This window comes from Argiope bruennichi, chromosome 1 (assembly GCF_947563725.1).
Source record: "Argiope bruennichi chromosome 1, qqArgBrue1.1, whole genome shotgun sequence".
Taxonomy (NCBI): domain Eukaryota; kingdom Metazoa; phylum Arthropoda; class Arachnida; order Araneae; family Araneidae; genus Argiope; species Argiope bruennichi.
The window spans coordinates 119,197,084-119,220,388 of record NC_079151.1 but is presented as its reverse complement, the minus strand read 5'-3'; the positions used below and the strand labels follow the sequence as shown (position 1 = coordinate 119,220,388).

The following is a 23,305-nucleotide window of genomic DNA, read 5'->3' as shown; positions in this document are numbered from 1 at the left end:
GTAAAGAAATATAGAGAAAACTGACAGAGAGTGTATTTATCCTGATAGTTTATTATTCATATAACTTGTGTGTTTTTAAGAGATCGGTTTTTGACCCCTTCTCACCTAGTGGTCCTAAGTAGCTGCCTGATGTACCTAGTTGAAATTCCGCCACTCGATAGACCATTAATTGCGACCACTCTTACGAATCATCAGCTGTTCTTTTGCTCGGAAAAAGGAGTCACTATTTGTGAGCCAACGAATGAATTGTGGCCACAATGACGTATGAAAAGGGTGGGAAACTTAGTGTACTCAAAAGTGGATATTTTCATTTGTATACATTGCTCTTGTCAGTAGTGTCATTTCACAAATTTTAAATAGTCTTTTGGGGATGTAGAATATTTTGTAATCTTTCTCCTTCAAATACTTAATGACGACTCATTGTTTTAATTGGAGCCAATTAATTACCAGCAGGGGTTTATACTGGTAGAATTGCCATTTCCAGTTACTTTAAGTAGCCGTCTGGGAATGCCGTATATTTTACGCCCTTTTCTTGAACTACTTAATGACGACTCATCATTTTACTTGGAATTTATTAATTACCAACAAGATTTATAAAAAAAGAGTTCAACACTCGTAAACTTTAAGAGCATTTTGGTAATCCCATACAACCAGCGTCCTTTTTCTTTTAAATGCTTAATTCCACCTCATTATTTTATAAGTAACCAGCAAGGATTTAGAGAAGAAAAGTTAAATGGCCATATGCTTTAAGTAGCCTTTTAGGGATACTATAATCCTGTATTTTTTTTCTATAAATACTTAATGACTGCACATTTTTTCACACGGAACCAATCAGTTACTAGTAACAGTTTATAGATGAAGAGTTTTCATCTCTGTAAACTTTTACTAGCCTTCAGGTGGTGTTAGATATCTTACATCTTTTTTTTTATTCAAATGTTTAATAACGACTCATTGTTTTACTTGAAATCCATCAGTCATCTGAAAGGGCTTATACAGGAAGAATAACTCATAAATATATAGAATTTAAACTACACATGTCAATTCATTAAAATATTAAACAAGTTTTTATGTTACTTTTTGTATAACCCTCAGAATGAAAAAGTGTATTTGTTTTTTATACTTTTTTTACCTTGTTGGTGATGTTGATTTTTTCATGTCGGTTTTTTTTTAATGTTTTAAAGGTGTTTTTAATCTTACATGAGAACCTATTAAAAAATAAGGTTAGAATTAGAAAATATGATTCAATTTTATTTAAAATAGGTAAATACTTTGAAAAAAAATCGATTTTTTGCAAAAAAAAAAAAATCAAATATTTTGTTTTTCAATTTGATATTCTTAATTTCCAAACAGCCTTCTTTTTTTAAAAAAAACCGTTTGATAATTTGTTTTTGAACTTATACTTTTGTAAATTACATTGCATTATTTTTATATTTCAATAATGCATGTTTTAATGCTATTTTCCATCATTAAAGGCACTTTTCTCATATGCTATATTTTTAAAAAAATTTCTTACGAAAACCCTCATAAGTTAAAATCTAAAGCATTTTTCTTTCAGATATTATAGAATTGTTTTTCAATATGTTTTTCCCTTCTTGATCAAGAGAATAAGCAATCAGTTCATTTATAAATATTCTGTAGTTATTTTAATGCTTCACAAAGCGAAGGAAATTGAAAATTTCATGGTTTTTATCTGTCGAAACCCAAAATTTAACGATTCGATGGAAAGAGAGCTTCTGTTTTAGTTTAGGAACTGCGAAATATATTTTGTACAATTCAATCGATAAATTTTTAAATGAGAAGATTTTTGCTTTATACTTCTATTTAGCCAAAAAAAAAAAAAAAAAAAAAAAAAACATGTATTTTTTTTAATTTTTAAAAACATTTTTGATATTTAATTGGTATATTTTGGCTTTGTTGACGTTTTTAATTAAATTTATATACAATTTTTTTTAAAAAAAATATCACGATTTTAGAGCGTTTTTTAAAAATTTCATTCCGAACGAAGTTATGTACTTTAAAACATAAGTACTATTTTTTCAAAAAGTACAATTCAGATTTTTTTTTATTATTATATAGGGCAGTCATATGATGTCAGTGACTAGAAAAATAAAATTGATTTTTGTTTTTATTCCATAAGGCAGTCATATAATGTCGGTGACTAGAAAAATAAAATTGTTTTTTGTTTTTATTCTATATGGCAATCATATAATGTTAGAGACAAGAAAAATAAAATTGATTTTCATTTTACCTGATTTCCAAACACTCCCACAGCGCATGCTCGGTTCAGTTCGTGGCTGGGAAACCATTTCGCAGCCAGAAAAGGAGGAATGGCCAGTATGAAAAGGTTGGACAACGAAGCAACAAATGCACTCAGCATGACATAAGGAAACCCGCTGGGTTGCGTAGTAGCAAATTGAAGACCGGTAGCTGTAGAAGGCAGTCGAAAAAATATTAGGACAGAAAAAGGGCATCAAAATTCTTTTAAATATACAAACATTAATAGAAGGATATGCAATAAACTATTTTTTTGTACTTTTGAGAAAAAATACATTTAATGCCAATTATACTTTTTCAGATTAGTATACTTAATCAAACTTTCGTTTAATTACAGCTAGGAGCGGGCATCCTGGTGGCATAGGGGTAGTGTATCTTCCCCGTGATCTCGGCGTCCCGATTTGGGCATGGTTGTTCTTCCGTTGTTCTATCTGTGAGATGTGTGAATGTGCCCTCCTGTAAAAAGGGGTTGTGCAAGCGAATGAGTGATGCGTGAGTACAAAGTCGTACTCTTCGCCCTAGTTGGCACTACTATAAAAACAAGAGACGTTCCCCCTCCGGCTTAAATCGCTGTCTTCGCAACAGCTGCATGTCAGTGGTTAGTGCCATAAGAAACAACAACAAAAAAAATTATTCTGCAGTCAGTTGCAAAGAAACAAATAAATGACAAAATACGAATACATATAACTTAAACAAAAAATGATAAAAACTAGAATGAAAAATATTGGGAATATAAAAAAATCTGGATGAATGAAAATGATAATGCACAGTATGTGAAAAATAAAGCGATCATGAACATGAGGTATTAGAGGAAGGAGTATTAATTATGAATTAAGGATATACTATGAATAAAATGCTGATTGCACCACGTAACGTAACACATAATTTTATTGTTTTAGACATTATGTTCTTAATTAGCAAAATATTTATTAGTCTTGATATAGGAGGTGAATATTTGTTTGTCTCATGGTGGCTTGTCCGTGGCAAGTGCCATAAGAAACAACAACACAGTTAGGACAATGAGAATTAGACTTACAGTTGATAAAAAAAACCCCCAAAAATGAAATAAAGTAATAAAATATAAAATTAAATCAAAATATTATTTAAAAAATTAAAAATTAAGGGTAGCTGAAACACATTGACAACTGCTACAACCCCTACAATTATCTTACTTTTTTCTTTTTTATTTGCGATATTTATTCGATTTTTTTCTGATATAGACTCTAGTGATCATTTGAAATTAAAAATGCTAAATTTTTCATAGTTCATAAGATCTTTAAAAATTAAATATCAGAGATTTTTTCGAAACATGCTGTTTCTACAGTGAAAGAATTTGAATAATTAGCCATGCAATATTTTATTGTAAACAAAGCTTTTATTTTTTTTAAGTAGATGGTCATGTAGTGTGTTCAATGTATTATGTTGATTAAGTAGCTCAACTATCAGATCAGTTCACAATATTAAGCAACATTTTAAAATTATTATTAATATATATGTTTTGATGATTTGGTTTCAGTGGTGGCAACGATGATGGTTAGTCGTGAAACATTTCAATTCAGTAAAATTCAATTCTATAACCTAAATAATTGGAACTTATAATACGTAAAATCGAAAGATCTGCCAGACTTTGCTTATGGGAAAGATCGATAATAGACTCGATTATCCCTAAATGTAGAATGTGGAAAAGCCATTGCACAGCCTGAGAAATATTCGCTGGGGCACCACCTTGCATGATTATAAACATAGCCCGATACAATTGCAATTCTTGTATAAAGTTACATAGCTCTGAATGGCACCAATGACTCAAACAGTTTTTGTGGTCTCCTTAGTAGAAAGAAAAATGAATCGCTTAGGCAGTCACCGATGAAACTACTCTACAGTGTGATTTTAGAGTGCTAAACAATGCAATTATAATTCTTGTAATCACTTTTTTAAACTTTATATTCACATGAGGAACGTACAGTCAATTTAGCTATTTAAATTGAAAAAAAAATAGTATAATAAATTCATCTAATATCGACCAGAAATCATCGGGTTTTTTAAGAAAATTTTAAATTAAATTTTAAATACTCCAAATTCTAAAGTGGTTGATAAAATACAATTTCTAGTAGGTCCTTTGTAAAATCAAATATCTTTGGTGTTGCCATTAATATATTGTCGTTTGTTCTTTCCACAAAGCCATAAGACATCTCGCAATGTCGATTGATATTTTGGATACTGTACAGTATCATGAAGATATCGTGATAATGTTGTTGATTGTTTTGTGCTTATAAGGTCTGAATCATTTGGTTTAGTTATATAAAATTTTAACGAAATATTTCATTTACTAGCTTTAGTCATAAGATTATGAAAAAATTATATCAATGCCCTATTAGCTCTGAAAAAGAGGCCAATATTACAGAGAAATATTGCATTTGGATATCCACACAATATTCAAGAGGAATTATAAAGTATTTGGTGAGTACCATCTCTGAATGGAAAAGAAGAAAGCAATTGGCATTGTTATGAAGATAATATCACTATACGAACTTGGTAAATTCTTAAGAAATAAAGCATCCGATTTTGGAAATTTAATTCCTCCTAATAATAATATTTTTCCAAATAACGAAAACGCTTCTTTGGATTATTTAAATAATTTAGATCAACAAAACTGTAGCTTTAGGCAAGTTTTAAAGATGAACTCTGTTGTCTGATAAAAACATTCAATGTGCTTGCTATATGACAGATAAATACTCAGGAATTCTCTCTACAGCATTCAGATATACCTGTAGATAGATTTGGATAATTAACGATATTTTGTACTGTACAGTACTGATATAAATAGTGACAATTTGATAGTCAGATATGAAATTGAAAATACAGTTAAATTTAATTAAGGTCGCTTAAAATTTTAATTTAAAGAAGAAAGGAGAAAAATTTAAAATTTCAATAAAAATTCAGAGTTTAGGATTTCATAGAGAAGGGTTGATTTAATAAACAACAACAAACAATATTCCAAGAATTCTGATTCTTTTAAATGTTTGGACTAAAGGTTACATTCCTAAGCCTTGTCAAGATTCAAAGCAACCGCATTTCGACCACGTCTGTATTCTAGATATCGGAATTAAGATTAACTTCCAATCGTTCTCAAGTAAGTAATCGCAACTTTTTATTAAATACTGATCATTAAATAATGTTCGATGTCTGCGCATCAAAGATTCTTCTGAGGGGAATTGAACGACCTACTTCATTATGTCACTAGCTGTTCATTCGCCAAATCTCATCAGTTCACCTACTTCTTCTTTCGCCACAGAATATCCCCGAGTCAGTTCACCTACTACAAACTCAGCAAGACCTTGAACTAATTTGAGGAACTCAGCGTGATGAAAAATGAAAGGCCCAAGACGGAAATAAATAATCTAGCGCTTTTCCTTTTGGATAATAAAGACCTACTTTATCCAAGTTCAAGGTCAAAATAATTTCTTTACTGTCACTAAAATTCGGTGTACCTATATCAGGGTTTCGTCAATATTCCCAAACAAACCTATTCCTTGGAAACCGCTTGCAAATCAAATAATCCCGCGATCGAATCTGGTGTTAGATGACAAAAACGAACACAGAAATTTTGTTAAAAAATTATCAAAAGATGCATTAAAGAAATGGAATGCTTATTTTTATACTCAAATAGATAATTCTAATTTATTTTAAGAATATCTATAGCATTATGAACTAATTTAGGGAATACCGGGAAAACTATATTATACAATATTGGAATCCAATATTGATCAAAATTACAAAAATCTTGAACTTCTCACTTTTCAATATTGTTTTCCCGATTTTTACAATATTATATAATATTGCGGGATCCAGATACAGAAAACAGTTCATTCCTTTGTATATCGATCTCTTTAGCATTTACATCGAATTTCCTTTTCTGATTACTTGCACTCTGTTTTGTATAACTATATTGTAATGTAGCTTTTAACATGCCTTTTTTTCAATAAGCTTTCTACGTATACCGTTTAATATGCAGGGAACCCTAGAAACTGAAATTAAAAGAAAAGAAAGAAAGCAACAGAGATCTCACCTACAACATTAAAAAAGGCTGCGCCCATAACCGTCCACCGTAGATTCAGGTAATTATTCATAAGGTATGACATAGGAAAACTGAAAAAGAAATAAACTACCATCCAGATCATAGCAGTCCAATTAACTGCTTCCATGCTCACGTCGTAGAAGCAGCTGTTGATGTTGGCCATGACTACATATTGTGGGAAGGTCATGGCACTCATCATAGACGATATACTGAACAGGCCGAGGGTCCATAATCTCCTCTTGTATACCTTGATCTTGGGGATCTTTTGTGGGGAATTTTCTGCGACGGCGATTGTAGTTTCCATTCTGTTTGACGTAAATGTTTCAGTTTGCTCACTTAATACACTTCAGTATAGTCCATGTTTCTGAAAACAAAATTTGGAAATTTAACATGAGAGTGAGTTTATCGATAAGAAGATGATTTTTTTTATAAAACATTAATTAATAAGAAGATTAATATGAGTCTGAAATTCTTAACCCTGCAATGCATCGTGTAACCATTTAGTTACGAGTCTTTATTTTCATTTATAAATTACGCATGATTGTTCCTAGTTTAGTTTAGTTATATTAACGTCCCGTTTGAAGCAACACTAGGGCTATTTTGGGACGTACCTCGTAATTTTGAACCGCGGTCAGATGACGAGGATGACACCTGATCTGGCACCCCCCTCTCCACACCACACCACACCAGCGGGAGGACGTTTGGTCCATGATTGTTCCAAAAAAGAAAGGTTGAGTGTTTGGAAATCCTTTTTTAAAAGCTTTTTGATAAACATTTGTAGAAAAGACCGATATATGACAGCGGCGCTATAGAATTGGATTTAAACAGAAAAATTGGGAAAATGCCAAGATGGCTGTTGTATGAATAATTTAACCATCGAAACTACTATCAATTTTTTTTTTTTTACATTGTAAAAAATAAATTAGTAAAAATTCACTTTTATTTTTATTTGGCCGATTTTGATTTTTTTTTACAGGTCACAAAAAAAAAATTGTATTCTTTTAATAATTTTCCAAAATTATATATTTCTATACAAAGCACATATATTTTTTATTAAAAAAATAAGAAATCATGCATTCTAGAGTTAATATGCTAAATTATTCTGCTTCTAGTGTCTGCTTCTAGATTACAGGATCATAATTTTGAGATTTCGCACCACTAAATATTCCTTACATATATGGTCCAGAAGCATGTTAAATACATTGGAATTAAACATGATTTAGCAAATGTATGTGAACATTTGCTGATAAAACTGCTGACGTAAGTGATATCTTTTTTAATCTAAAAGCGATTTGATCTTCCGATCTCTACTTATAGCACATCTTCCTTCGGACAGCTTCAAAATGGGGCATTAGCTATGTAAACTAAACTCTTGTTCGAAAAATATATCTGAATATTAGTATGAATCTTTGGTTAAGAGAAACATCAAAAGAATCATTACTTAAATTGATTTTTTTTAATATTTTGATTCTTCTAGTCAGATTATTATTGCTATTTTAATATATAGATTGATCAAGAAATAATAGGAGGTGTTTGGAGCCCTGTAGCGTGTCATGTGCAGGACGAAATAGAGCAAAATTTGGCCACCATACACAATAAAGTATGCGATTTCGATTTATCAAGAAAATAAATTAGTACCATAAAACGCCGATAGGGGAAATCCTGGCTCTGGGATCGAAAATTTTATTATGTAATTTGCTTATAGAGTACTTTGTAACATGACATCGAAGATAAAAGGAAGGGCTGTGGGAATGTATGTCATTATGCAAAAATTCGCACGTCCATTGCGTTACTCACCATATTATTCAGGTTTTTTTTATCAGCGGGATGAAAATGCCAGTGCTGCTCTTCGTGAATACCGGCTGTTCAAACAGTTACGTAGAGGACCGATGACCATAACTAACTTACGAAGAATGGTTGAAAGATTTGAAACAACGGGAATTCTCGGTGCGCAACCAGACCTAGGACGTAAAGTTATCAAGCAGGGACAAGTTGAAGAAGTTGCAACTGCCGTTATGGATCAGGCGATAGCTAATAAGCAGATTATCAGCAGTGCATGTTTAGTATCACGACAAACAGATCCCCCTTTCTCGATGATGTAGAAGATATTGAGCAAGATCCTGAAATTTTATCCGTATAAGACAACACCTATTAACTGATGACATTGATCTGAATCTTGGCAATTTCTGGTTGTGAGGCGGTTCTGATTCACCTGAAAAGTGTTGTGTATCAAGGATATGTTCCTGACATTCCTACTTTAAAAGATCAAATAGCGTTACATGTCAGACTGCTACAATGCCGATATGCTGCGAGCCACTATCGAAAACCTCGTGTACCGCATGCAATTATTGGAACATCAAGTTGGTGGTCACCTTGAGCCAAATTTGTAAGCTGCTATAACAAACTTTTTTCATTGGTATTTGGTGTGTTGCTATTTACTGTTTCCATTGGCAGTTATGTATTTTTTTTTACACATTATGATCTTGCAGCGCCAGAATTTCCCCTATCGGCGTTTTTTGGTACTAATTTTTTTTTTTTTTTGATAAATCAAAACCGCATACTTTAATGTGTGTGGTGGTCAAATTTTGTTATATTTCGTCCGGTATATAACACGCTACAGGGCTTTCGACCACCTCCTGTTATTTCTTGATCACCCTGTACTTAACTTTAAAATGCAAAATTATACTAATTGTAAATAAAGGCTATATTCCAATTTTTCTCAAGAATCCGTTTGGTAAGTATTCCAATGATTCGCTAGTTTGAAGAAAATGCAATTTCTTAAGTGGACGCTACCAGAGAAAAAACATTAGGAAAAGGCGTGATTAAAAATATCTTTAAATAATATTGGATTAGTTTTATTAAGAATCTAGAAATCGAAACAAAAATAAGCAAAGCGTGAAAATCGTATAAAATTAGTCGGGGGCGGGGTCATCAGTTTTATCATATTTCTATTTTAATGTGAAAAAAATATTTAAGAATTTTCTGTTTTATAATCGTGATTTAAATTCCAAATTATATTATTTCTAAAGCCTCGTAGATTTGCAATTTTTGGTTCGAATACGGATTTTCACATTAAAAATAATAACAATTTCTTAATGCTCTTTTAAAATTTTGTTTTTGAAAAAAAAATCATATTATAATCAATATTATTTAATTTTCAGTCTTTAATTTATTTCAGAATCCCTTATTCTAATTATCAGGGATTGTTCCAATAAACTTTTCTCAGATTATGTACTTAATAGCGCCATCATATGAAGTCCAAAATTAATTAAAGAGTTACCTTCTATAATATACAAGAAAGCCTGTTTCAGGAAATTATTTTCTACTTTATAATGTGTAATCCATTTCCTTATTCGTTATTATATTTATTACTAGCCGCCTTTGGCGACCAGCCGATTCGCCAATCTTAATGCTCGTTAAAATTTTAATAATTAACGATTTTTTGTAATTCCTTCTTTAATAGTTTCTTCATTAAAATATTTTAAAACTTCAAATTTCAATTCACTTGAATATTATAAAGGCCTTCAGTCATAACGTAATCTGTATCTCTCCAATTTTCTGTTAGCACCCGTAGAATTTATGCTTTAAATTAAAGTGGAAATGATTAATCTGCAATTAATATAATAATATTTTTTACTGAAACAAAGCATATTTTTGTAATATGATTACTGAAAACAGAGTTACTGAGCATTTAAACCTTATGGGCACTAAAGAATATCTTCCTTAATTTATGTAATATCTCAATTTGTCAACAAAATTTTTTCAGATTCATCTTGAGCAGGTACATTAATTAACAATGTTTAATTTTAAATGCATCAAACATTAAGAAAATAAACAGAATCGTTTAAAATAATAGGTCGAAAACAGGTTAAAAAAATTACTTAAAAAACGATGAACTTAAACTAACATAAATACAATTTAATTACAAAAGCATACAACTAACCTAAAAATAATTTAAATCGAGTCCGCTTCTGTTGAAATGTAAACAATCAGAATACAATGCGCATGCGTGAATTTTCAACGCCAGTTACGGTAACGCAAATGCGTGAATTTTTCTACGCCAGTTAGGGTAACGCTATGTAGATTAGAAATTTTTAATTTCCTTTAATCTGTTTTATTTTAATTCAAAAGTACTTCAGAATGAATCTGAAACATGGATTAATTAACAATGTTTAATTTTAAATGCATAAAACATTAAGAAAATAAACAGAATCGTTTGAAATAATCGGCCGAAAAATGTTAGCCCTAGCCTCATTGCTTTTGGGAAAAAAAACTGAAGCCTTACTCATTTGGCGGTGGGGAAAATGAAAGGATTTTTTTGGCGGGAAAGTTAGTTTTTAATTAATAATTAAAATTCTAATTAAAATTTCAAAAAAGGGACCCCAGGTGCACATTCTCGACCTCCAAGGTATACAAGTACCAAATTTTGTAGCTGTAGGTCAAATGGTCTTTTCTGTAGAGCACCAACACACACACACACACACATTGAGCTTTATATATAAGTATAGATATAGGTGTAAATAAGTTCTTTTCATATTCAGCACCAGATGGCGCAACTCACATAAAGGTGAAATTCAGTAAATTAATCGATAATCTGATAGTTAATTTGAGAAAATATTAAAGTGATGTGCTATCATGAAGTAAAGAAAGCATAAATGTACAAAATTTCAAAATAAAAAATAATGATTGAAAATTTAATTACGAAATTCTGTCTTCAGAAAGGTATAGAAGTTGAATTGTATAACAGCATATAAAAATACGGAATGAACATAGTATATTTTAGTATTCTCTACAGAAATTCAATTTCACAACAATTAATTTTTAAAACTGTTTCTGATATCAAAAAATGACATAGAAAATATAGATGAAAACTAACTAAGCTCTGTAACATAAAAATTTTGCCGGTGTCCTGGCATAGGGGTAGCGCGTCTTCCCCGTGATCTGGGCGTCCCGGGTTCGAGTCCCGGTTTGAGCATGGTTGTTCTTCTGTTGTTCTATCTGTGAGATGTGTGAATGTGCCCTCCTGTAAAAAGGGGTTGTGCAAGCGAATGAATGATGCGTGAGTGGCAAAGTCGTACTCTTGGCCCTAGTTGGCGCTGCTATAAAAAATAAGAGACGTCCCCCTCAGGCTTAAATCGCTGTCTTCGTAACAGCGGGCTTGTCAGTGGCAAGTGCCATAAGAAACAAACAAACAACATAAAAATTTTAAGTCTCCAATAAAATTATTTTTATTATAATTTTTTTAATACTTTTGAAATAAAGAAATACATCCACACTGAGAGAACAATGGCAGAAAAACTGAAATAGTGAAACGATAAAAGATAACCCATGCTTGAATATAAAATGAAACTTGCCTAGTGACATTTTTTTCAACTAAGATAAAATCTAAAGACGAGTGTCACTTTATTTGTGGATCTATTTATAAAAAAGATATGACAAGGATTTATGTAATTTAATTCTCTTTTCTGAATTCATGACAGTTTATAGTCATTTTTTTTGCATCTTGTGAAAGGCAAAACAATAAATAAACATTTTTTTGAGACCTAAAATTATTTTTCCGCATAAAGAATACTAAACTATAAACTACTGCCTATCTGCATACATAAAATAATTTGCATTAAACTGTATTTTATATCAGTGCGCAAAGATAATACAAGTAAAATTTAAAATTTTAATTCTCTATTCAAAATTATTTCGTAAACGATCTACTGTATCTTTTAGTGAAAAAAGTCCACGAATTGGTGATTATCTCAAATATTTCCACAAAATGACACATTTAATAAGGGATGTCTTAAAATTAGCGCAAGATTTCAATTCATCACCATTCGTGCAGTAAAGTATTGACAACCCTATTAAAACATTATTTGACAGCTGATAGTTTAAGATTAGTAAAAATGGAGCGGCTACAGAATAGAACAACGTGTTTTCTTTGTTGATAATCATAATTTATGAGTCTATTACTTAATCATAATTTATGAATAAGTAACAACAAACACAACAAAAGAAATATTGAAAATCTCTTTGATTCAGTGAGACCTAATAAAAGGAGTGCAATACATAATAATAAATTCCGTAACATACATTTTCCATAATTCATTTATTTAGCCCACGAAATGAGTCTCAAAAATTATTTTGGAATAATCCTATTAACAAATATTTAAGTAGTTAATAAAATGTTAAAAATTTGGTTGAATCTTGTTAACAAAAAAAATGTATTTCATTTCTGTAATATAAATACAATTATTTTTCCGTGATGAGAATTCGATAAAAGTATTTTAAGCAGAGATATTAAAATCTCTTCTTATATCTGTTTTCTATAAAGCAATATTCATATTTTCTTCTATTTTTAGTAATACTTGCAAAGAGGTAAGCGTATTAAATACAAACTTATTCATGTAAAATATTGTACAAATAAATATAAAAACGATATATGAATGTTTTTAGAGAAATTCGGATATAATTATTGCAAAATTAATTATTTTTGAGAACTGTTAAATTTACAAATTTCCAAAATATTTGTCATGTTAGGAAATAAAAAGTTTAAAATTAAAAATTAAACAAAAAAGAAAAATTTTTCATTAAATGCTTTTTTTCTATAGTTTTAATATTTTCTAATGTAATTTTCCCAAAAAATTCTCAAAAAATATTTAATAAAACTAAGATTCCGGTTTTGGAAATCTGCATTAGTTTCTGAGGAAAAAATAGTTACTCAAAAGTGTGTTTATTTTGAAAATGTTAAATATTTTCACTTCCTTTATTTTTTAAATTTTTTATTATTATATTAATATCAATTTCTTATTCTATTAAACCTTTCAGAAGCATTTGAATATATTTTATGAAATTATTTCAAAAGGTTTGACATCTGACATATGAAATAAGAAATGTATTGAAAACAAAAACAAAAAATATTATTCCAATAAGGATGTTGGAGTTCGGAGTTTTGCGTAACTAACGCCCTTGTTGAACGTGAAACTGTTTAATTTTTGTAAGTGTTACTTCTGTTACAAAGTAATCCATCCAGTGACCATCTTAATCGTACTGTTTTTAAAATAAAAAATTTATCAAAATCAAATGATTTTATATATAATTTCATTCAAACTATTTATTATTATTATATTCAGGATACTCTTAGGATATTTTAGAATTGACGAAAATGTCGCGATGTCACGAAATGTCATTTTTCCTTATGTTTAAGATTATTTGAAAAAGGCATAGAAAAAAACTTGCAGAAATATGACTATAGGGTAATATCTGATGGCAAACAAACAAGCATCAAGCATTTGCTATAAATTTCTTGTGAAAAAAAAAAAGTTCTTCCTTGTATTTTTTGTACAACGGAATGCTAAATACCTATAACTCAGGAAGACTGCTGAGTGCCTGTGGAACACATGGTTCAGGTAAGTAAACAATGCTGTAAACGGTACTGTTTCATAAAAGACTATTTATGATACCTTTGTTAAAGATCGAAAAAAAACCCATGATAGTGGCAGATTACATATGGGCTAAAACTGGACAATAAACAGTGATAAGCCTAAAAATAGATAAATGAATCTCTAAATTTAGTTCTTTAGCACTTGCATAGACGGCATGACGTACTACGTTCTAAACAACAAATAAGCCTTTATTTTCAGAAAGTTTAGCTAATATTTTCGGAAAGAAACTAACATTCCTGATAATATTACGCTCATTTATGCAAAAATACAGAACAAAATTCAAGTAATTTAAATAAATTGTGCTTAACATTTTATAGCAGATACAAATTTGAAAAAATCACTCAGAAATACTAATAAATCGGATTAAAATATCAAATATAAAACTATCAATAAAAAGTACCTATTTTTAGCTAGTCTTTTCACAATAGCAATTTAAGATATACAAATTGAGAAATAATAATTTATTAAATGTCAGAATTGTAAGAATTAGTAATAAAACTAATCATGTTTAACAATAGTAAAGAATATTTTTAAAGTATTAAGGAATTAATTCGTTAAATCTTTATAATTAAAATATTTAAGAACTTTTTCTTAATTGTATTCAATATATGGTTAATGTAAAAATAAGTTTTTAACATTTGAAAAAATATAAATAAAACTAATTATATCTAAATGCATAAAATAGATATTTTACGTCAGAATTCCGTAGTCCGTTTTCTAGACAGAATTATTCTTATTAGAAAAACATATTTAAAAATATTAGTGCAAAACTTTCAAATGCAAATTACTAATTTCAGTTTTCAAAGTTGCTCAATTCATACGAGTATATACTGATTATTATTTACAGTATCATTAATTTCAGTTTAAAATCTATTCTCTCTTAATTTTGATGAGAGATAAGACAATCATAAATCTGAAATCATTTCATTTGGAGCATTCTATATCTTCCACTTCTCAAAGAACATTATATTATTGATTTATATTTAGAAGATTACATTTAGAAATAAGACGATCATAAATCTGAGATCATTTCTTTTGGAGCATTCGATATCTTCCACTTCTTAAAGAATATTATATTATCCATTTATATTTAGAACATTACATTTAGAAATAAGACGATCATAAATCTGAAATCATTCCATTTGGAGCATTCGATATCTTCCACTTCTTAAAGAACATTATGTTATTCATTTATATTTAGAACATTACGTTTAGAAATAAGACGATCATATATGCGAAATCATTCCATTTGGAGCATTCGATATCTTCCACTTCTTAAAGAGCATTATAAAATAATACATCTTTCGGTTAATTCTGATATTTACAATTCTTCAAAAATTAATGTAAAAGCAAATTAGAAGAAATATAGGAAATATAAACAAACTTAGAAGAAATATTTTCAGGAGGATTCGAAATAGATGGAATTATATTAAATCAAAAACTTTAAATATATTAAAGGCAAGCAATAGTTTCCAGAAAAATATTTTGCTTTATTTAAATGTAAAAAATTAGATGGCATGGGAATTTAAATATAAAGTAAATAATGGAAAGAAGAGTAGCTCGATATATAGGTAATATCACTTCACATCTCGCTAAATATTTGTTTTATTAATATAAATTCAGAAAATTTAGCAGAATATTCCTGGATAATTTTGGACTCAAAATTAAAAATTCTTGCTCTCTCCAATTGTACGGAATCGAATCCCCTTAAAAGCGTATTTCAAACATTCATGCATTCATAACATATGATGCTTATATGCAAATCTTTGTATTCCAAATACATGCATATATATTTATAATTTTGTCAGAAATTATATAGGCTATATCTACCTCTGGAAATTATCATAAATATTGCTTGCATTTGCTTTGAGAAGCTTTGAAACATTGCAAAAGATGTTTTAATTTAGAAAAAAAAATATTGCATATAAGGCATAGATATAAAAATTTATAAGAGCTTAAAAACAAAAAGAAATAATTTATCTGCACTAGATGTTGGTTCTATAAAATTTACATTTGACTACAAGATTGGCACTCTTATGTTTCTGAAATTATATATTAATATATCATGAAAATGTGTGACATTTTGTTTTTTAGCCTACAAATTTTGAAATTAAAGAAGATGTGTTAAATTGATGGACATTTTAAAATGTTTTAGTTTTAATAATTAAAATCACTTTTAAAAATACAGTTTTCTACTTTTTTTTATGCAATAATAAATTTTCGTAATACAAAACAAAGATGGGAAGATTTAGTTTGGGACGAGTTCAGTTATATTAACGTCCCTTTTTTAAAGCAACACAAGAGCTATTTTGAGATGGGCGTCGTAATTTTGAACCGCGATCAGATGACGAAGATGATACCTGAGATGGCATCCTTTCTCCAAACTTTCACACCACCTAGCGGAATGACGTTTGCCCCAACGGATTTAACGCGTACAAGGCCTGCTTACACGATGGTTCTTCGGTGGGATCGGGTTTTGAGCGTGAAACCCACCGCTTTCGAAGCCGAGACCTTACCAACAAGCCACCGCAATCCAGTTTGGGACGAGAATTTGTTTTTGAAAAGAAAAAATTGTAGGGCGACAGACAGCTACTTAGTGATAGCAAACAGGAAACGTCTCCTCACTGGGGTAATCGGATTCCCGCGTGTATGAATGAAGAAAGAGAAATTGGGTCACTTTTTTCAGACACCTGTTGTGTGTAGGATATTTTTTTAAACGACAAACTGTCAGATAGATCTAAATTACAGAGAACCGATGCTCAGAAAAATAGCCGCTCAAAGCAGTAAGAGGTTGAGCTTCAATTTTCACATATATATGCATACAAAAATAGACATGGAATCAAGGTGCACATTTTTCATGATGTAACCATATGCTTAATAGCATTCATCAGAAATTAGCTAGTTTTTTTTTTCTTTTGGGAGGGGGGAGGGAGGGTTTCAGCATTCACAGGCACATAAAAAGACAGAGCTACAGACAGTTAATCTGCAAATATACCCGATTTGTCTAAATTTTGCTGATAAACCATAAACCAAATTCTAACTATATAGTTATAGTATTTATGAATTATAATATTTTCATGCATGTGAGCCGACAGATATCTTGTTGATGGATTCTCGATCACTTTCAAGATTTGAAACAAATCTAATTTTTGTTCAAAAAGAGCCATACACGTATTTTCACTTATCTAACTCATTCTGTTTTTCAATTACTGCGTTCACTGAAAAAATTCCGGTCTTGTATCTTTGATTTCTAATATGTTTCAAATATGGAGATGTATGAAATTTCGAGATAGAATTTTTTGACATTTATCTCATTTTTGCAATGCAAATATCGAATTCTAAAATTAGTAAATGGATAGATTTTTTTTTAGGACGATACATTACATTGTACGAAGACCGTTTTAGAAGAATCAGTTCACATTAAGTGTAATTATATGGCAAATATAATTATCAGGCGCATACCATTTTTTTTTCTGTTACAATGTTCGCAATAGATTCCTAAATTAAACTGGCGCTTATATATGACATGAAAAACTTGAACGTGAATTGACTTAATCCTCTCTCCCTTTATGGTTAAAATATGTTATATAAAAGTAGGAAAACATTTACAGATAAAGAAACTTTTAAATGCTTATATTTAAATATGAGAATTTGTTTGTATATCTATTATATAAAAATCCATCGCTTTCATTCGATTTTGATACAATTTGGCACACTTTCTTATTTAAGATGAAAATGAAATTACTGTCAATTTCTCAAAGTGCCATAATTAATTTTTAAAAACACTGAGCTAGTTTTGAATGTTCTTAAGTTAAATATTACAGAAATATAATATAATTAAATAATTTCTACACTGTATTAAATCTCAAATTATTTCAATCTGAATTTACCTTTTATTTAACTACTTTTGCTGTGAAATGGGAGAAAATATTTCGGATAATTTTCCTACTATTGATATAGTAAACTTCTAACATTAAATTGCTGTTGTTTCACCATACAGAAAAAAATCCAGTAAAAGTTAGCAAATATTATTAAATATCACTATGATACAAATGATACACCCAGTTTATTTCATTCGATGTCCAGCATCAAATTGAAAAAAATATATATAAAGTTAGTAACATTTCTATTTAACTCTTTGTTAAGTTCTAAATCGTTTTATCCCCACTATGAAATGTAAACATATTTTAGCAATTGCATGGTCGAATAGAAGAAACCTTTGGAATTTTAAAACTTTGATTCATTTCACCACGGGAAACAAATTTTACGTACAAAGAATAAATAAGAGATAAGAAATATACCAGTCTACATCGCGGCACAAGAGCAGGCGAGGTCAAAATTTTTCTCTTCAGTGGTTTACCATGGGATTTTGATAGAAATTTCTTTGACTGAATAGAGTATGATTTAGGAAAGGGAAATTTTGGTATCTTAAAAAAAATATCGTAAACGTTATATATATATACATACATATATACTAATAACTACTAACATACGTGGCATAGAAATTGCTCTTATTACTCAGTCAGAAGAAAGAAGATATAAAAGAAATTAAGATTATTAAAATAGTCTTTAAACAAAACTTATAGAACATGAAAACAAGTTTAATAGTCTCCAGATGGATAATCGTTATGACTTTACTGTGGAAGCCGGTGTTCATGTCTACCAAAAGTATTATTTCATAGAAACGGGTTTTACATAATATAAAAATTCAAAACATTATTTTTTACTGATAACCACATTTCCTTACAATTTTTCTTTATTTTTAATATTTTCATTTAAATTTACTTTGGTTTCAACCTAAAACAATATTATGATGAAATACAAATTATTCCATCAAAACACTCAATCGCATGCTATTGCCAGCTTTAAAATAGATTTAAAAAAATGATTGTCTTCCTTAGAAATAACCTATGAACTAGGATTTTCATTTTCGCTCTTATCCGTAGTATAAGCAATTCTTAATTCTCACCACAATATTTTATAGTAAATTGATTCAATTAAATTTATGTCTTATTAAATAGCACATTGAAACTTAAAAATGAATAAATAAGTTCTATATTAATCGTTTCATTGCATAAAAAGTGAATAATCTGAACTAACAAGCTGGTCGCCAAAGGAGTCTAGCATAAATTATTTTATTGAAGGGCACTGGAATAGATTGATTTATTTAAATTCACGTCTTTCGTTCTTAGTAAATAGCACGTTGGAATTTTTTTTAAAAATTCCACATTAATAAGTAAATAATAATTATTCTATAATAAGTAAATAATCTGAGATAACAAGCTGGTCACCAAAGGCGGCTAGTATACATTATTTTATTGATTTTCTTCCTTCATTCTTACTAAATAGCACATAATTAAAAAAATAAATTCCATGTTCATCGCTTCACTCCATAAAAAGTAAATAATCTGAGCTAACAAGCTGGTCACCAAAGGCGGCTAGTATAAATTATTTTGGATAACTATTTAAAACTATGAAAATACATATTGTATCAATGTATAAAAGTTTATCTACCTTAGAAACGGTGGTAAGCACAAACAGATCATTTCAAATGGTACTTACAATATTTCAAGAGTGTATCAATAACAACCAGCACGCTTTGTGCAACATGTTATGTGACAAATTCATAAGTGTGACCGTCTCTACGATCCTGAGTATCTTCTGCCATGTAACGGTTTCCTTTACAACTAATACTCAAAACAATGTGTGTGAAGAAAGGTATTTGATTTATTCGGCATTCATTTTACAGTCAGGCGGCACGACGATTCGATTTCTTTTTCCTCCAAGACAATGGAGAAAGAAGTATTAAACTTTCCCTCAACGCCTTTAAAATGCTTTGAGCAGCGTGGCATAACTCGTTACAGACGGCTTTGGAACAGGTGGTTTTGCAGTCACGTGGAAGAGAGTTATTCTTTTATTTACCACTTGATACAGATAATTAGCACATAGTGATGTGTCATCTTATTAAATTAATAAATAGTCATTTTATGTAACGAGACGGTGTTTTGTCCTTCTGAGGGAGTATAATTCTTTTATCATGTACATGAAAATAAAATGGAATGATATCATTTTAAGAGAGATGTTATGTAGATTGATCGACAAAAGATCCATGTTAGTCCAAAAATACTTTTTTATAAATTTATTTCTACCTGGTGATACAATATTTTTGAACCATAGCCAGTGATGTGACTCAGTATTCCATCTACATATATGATAAAACTATATGAAATAATGATATTTTATAATCAATTAAAATAATGATATTTTATAATCAATTAAAATAATGATATTTTATAATCAATTAAAATAATGATATTTTATAATCAATTAAAATAATGATATTTTATAATCAATTAAAATAATGATATTTTATAATCAATTAAAATAATGATATTTTATAATCAATTAATATAATGATATTTTATAATCAATTAAAATAATGATATTTTATAATCAATTAAAATAATGATATTTTATAATCAATTAATATAATGATATTTTATAATCAATTAAAATAATGATATTTTATAATCAATTAATATAATGATATTTTATAATCAATTAATATAATGATATTTTATAATCAATTAAAATAATGATATTTTATAATCAATTAAAATAATGATATTTTATAATCAATTAATATAATGATATTTTATAATCAATTAAAATAATGATATTTTATAATCAATTAATATAATGATATTTTATAATCAATTAAAATAATGATATTTTATAATCAATTAAAATAATGATATTTTATAATCAATTAAAATAATGATATTTTATAATCAATTAATATAATGATATTTTATAATCAATTAAAATAATGATATTTTATAATCAATTAATATAATGATATTTTATAATCAATTAATATAATGATATTTTATAATCAATTAATATAATGATATTTTATAATCAATTAATATAATGATATTTTATAATCAATTAAAATAATGATATTTTATAATCAATTAATATAATGATATTTTATAATCAATTAATATAATGATATTTTATAATCAATTAAAATAATGATATTTTATAATCAATTAATATAATGATATTTTATAATCAATTAAAATAATGATATTTTATAATCAATTAATATAATGATATTTTATAATCAATTAATATAATGATATTTTATAATCAATTAATATAATGATATTTTATAATCAATTAATATAATGATATTTTATAATCAATTAATATAATGATATTTTATAATCAATTAATATAATGATATTTTATAATCAATTAAAATAATGATATTTTATAATCAATTAATATAATGATATTTTATAATCAATTAAAATAATGATATTTTATAATCAATTAATATAATGATATTTTATAATCAATTAAAATAATGATATTTTATAATCAATTAATATAATGATATTTTATAATCAATTAAAATAATGATATTTTATAATCAATTAATATAATGATATTTTATAATCAATTAATATAATGATATTTTATAATCAATTAATATAATGATATTTTATAATCAATTAATATAATGATATTTTATAATCAATTAAAATAATGATATTTTATAATCAATTAATATAATGATATTTTATAATCAATTAATATAATGATATTTTATAATCAATTAATATAATGATATTTTATAATCAATTAATATAATGATATTTTATAATCAATTAATATAATGATATTTTATAATCAATTAAAATAATGATATTTTATAATCAATTAATATAATGATATTTTATAATCAATTAATATAATGATATTTTATAATCAATTAAAATAATGATATTTTATAATCAATTAATATAATGATATTTTATAATCAATTAATATAATGATATTTTATAATCAATTAAAATAATGATATTTTATAATCAATTAATATAATGATATTTTATAATCAATTAATATAATGATATTTTATAATCAATTAATATAATGATATTTTATAATCAATTAAAATAATGATATTTTATAATCAATTAAAATAATGATATTTTATAATCAATTAATATAATGATATTTTATAATCAATTAATATAATGATATTTTATAATCAATTAATATAATGATATTTTATAATCAATTAAAATAATGATATTTTATAATCAATTAATATAATGATATTTTATAATCAATTAATATAATGATATTTTATAATCAATTAATATAATGATATTTTATAATCAATTAAAATAATGATATTTTATAATCAATTAATATAATGATATTTTATAACCAATTAATATAATGATATTTTATAATCAATTAATATAATGATATTTTATAATCAATTAATATAATGATATTTTATAATCAATTAAAATAATGATATTTTATAATCAATTAAAATAATGATATTTTATAATCAATTAAAATAATGATATTTTATAATCATTTAAAATAATGATATTTTATAATCAATTAATATAATGATATTTTATAATCAATTAATATAATGATATTTTATAATCAATTAAAATAATGATATTTTATAATCAATTAATATAATGATATTTTATAATCAATTAAAATAATGATATTTTATAATCAATTAATATAATGATATTTTATAATCAATTAATATAATGATATTTTATAATCAATTAATATAATGATATTTTATAATCAATTAATATAATGATATATTATAATCAATTAAAATAATGATATTTTATAATCAATTAATATAATGATATTTTATAATCAATTAAAATAATGATATTTTATAATCAATTAATATAATGATATTTTATAATCAATTAATATAATGATATTTTATAATCAATTAATATAATGATATTTTATAATCAATTAAAATAATGATATTTTATAATCAATTAATATAATGATATTTTATAATCAATTAATATAATGATATTTTATAATCAATTAAAATAATGATATTTTATAATCAATTAATATAATGATATTTTATAATCAATTAATATAATGATATTTTATAATCAATTAAAATAATGATATTTTATAATCAATTAATATAATGATATTTTATAATCAATTAATATAATGATATTTTATAATCAATTAATATAATGATATTTTATAATCAATTAAAATAATGATATTTTATAATCAATTAAAATAATGATATTTTATAATCAATTAATATAATGATATTTTATAATCAATTAATATAATGATATTTTATAATCAATTAAAATAATGATATTTTATAATCAATTAATATAATGATATTTTATAATCAATTAATATAATGATATTTTATAATCAATTAATATAATGATATTTTATAATCAATTAAAATAATGATATTTTATAATCAATTAATATAATGATATTTTATAATCAATTAATATAATGATATTTTATAATCAATTAAAATAATGATATTTTATAATCAATTAAAATAATGATATTTTATAATCAATTAAAATAATGATATTTTATAATCAATTAAAATAATGATATTTTATAATCAATTAAAATAATGATATTTTATAATCAATTAAAATAATGATATTTTATAATC

At 26.6% G+C, this 23,305-nt stretch overlaps 1 protein-coding gene across 2 annotated transcripts in view; it reads right to left on the bottom strand.

The window, feature by feature from the left end:
- The window catches only part of LOC129968130 (feline leukemia virus subgroup C receptor-related protein 2-like), a 66,938-nt gene that overhangs the window by 28,035 nt on the left and 15,598 nt on the right, over positions 1–23,305 (bottom strand). The window contains exons 1-3 of one of the 2 annotated variants that reach the window (XM_056081952.1): positions 19,345–19,643; positions 6,341–6,713; positions 2,249–2,427 (exon numbers count right to left, since the gene is read on the bottom strand). In XM_056081952.1, coding sequence (XP_055937927.1) covers positions 2,249–2,427; positions 6,341–6,653 — 492 coding nt within the window. In that variant the 5' untranslated portion in view covers positions 6,654–6,713; positions 19,345–19,643. Of the gene's footprint in view, positions 1–2,248; positions 2,428–6,340; positions 6,714–19,344; positions 19,644–23,305 lie in introns of those variants that run through there. The other variant, XM_056081959.1, reaches the window with a different exon arrangement.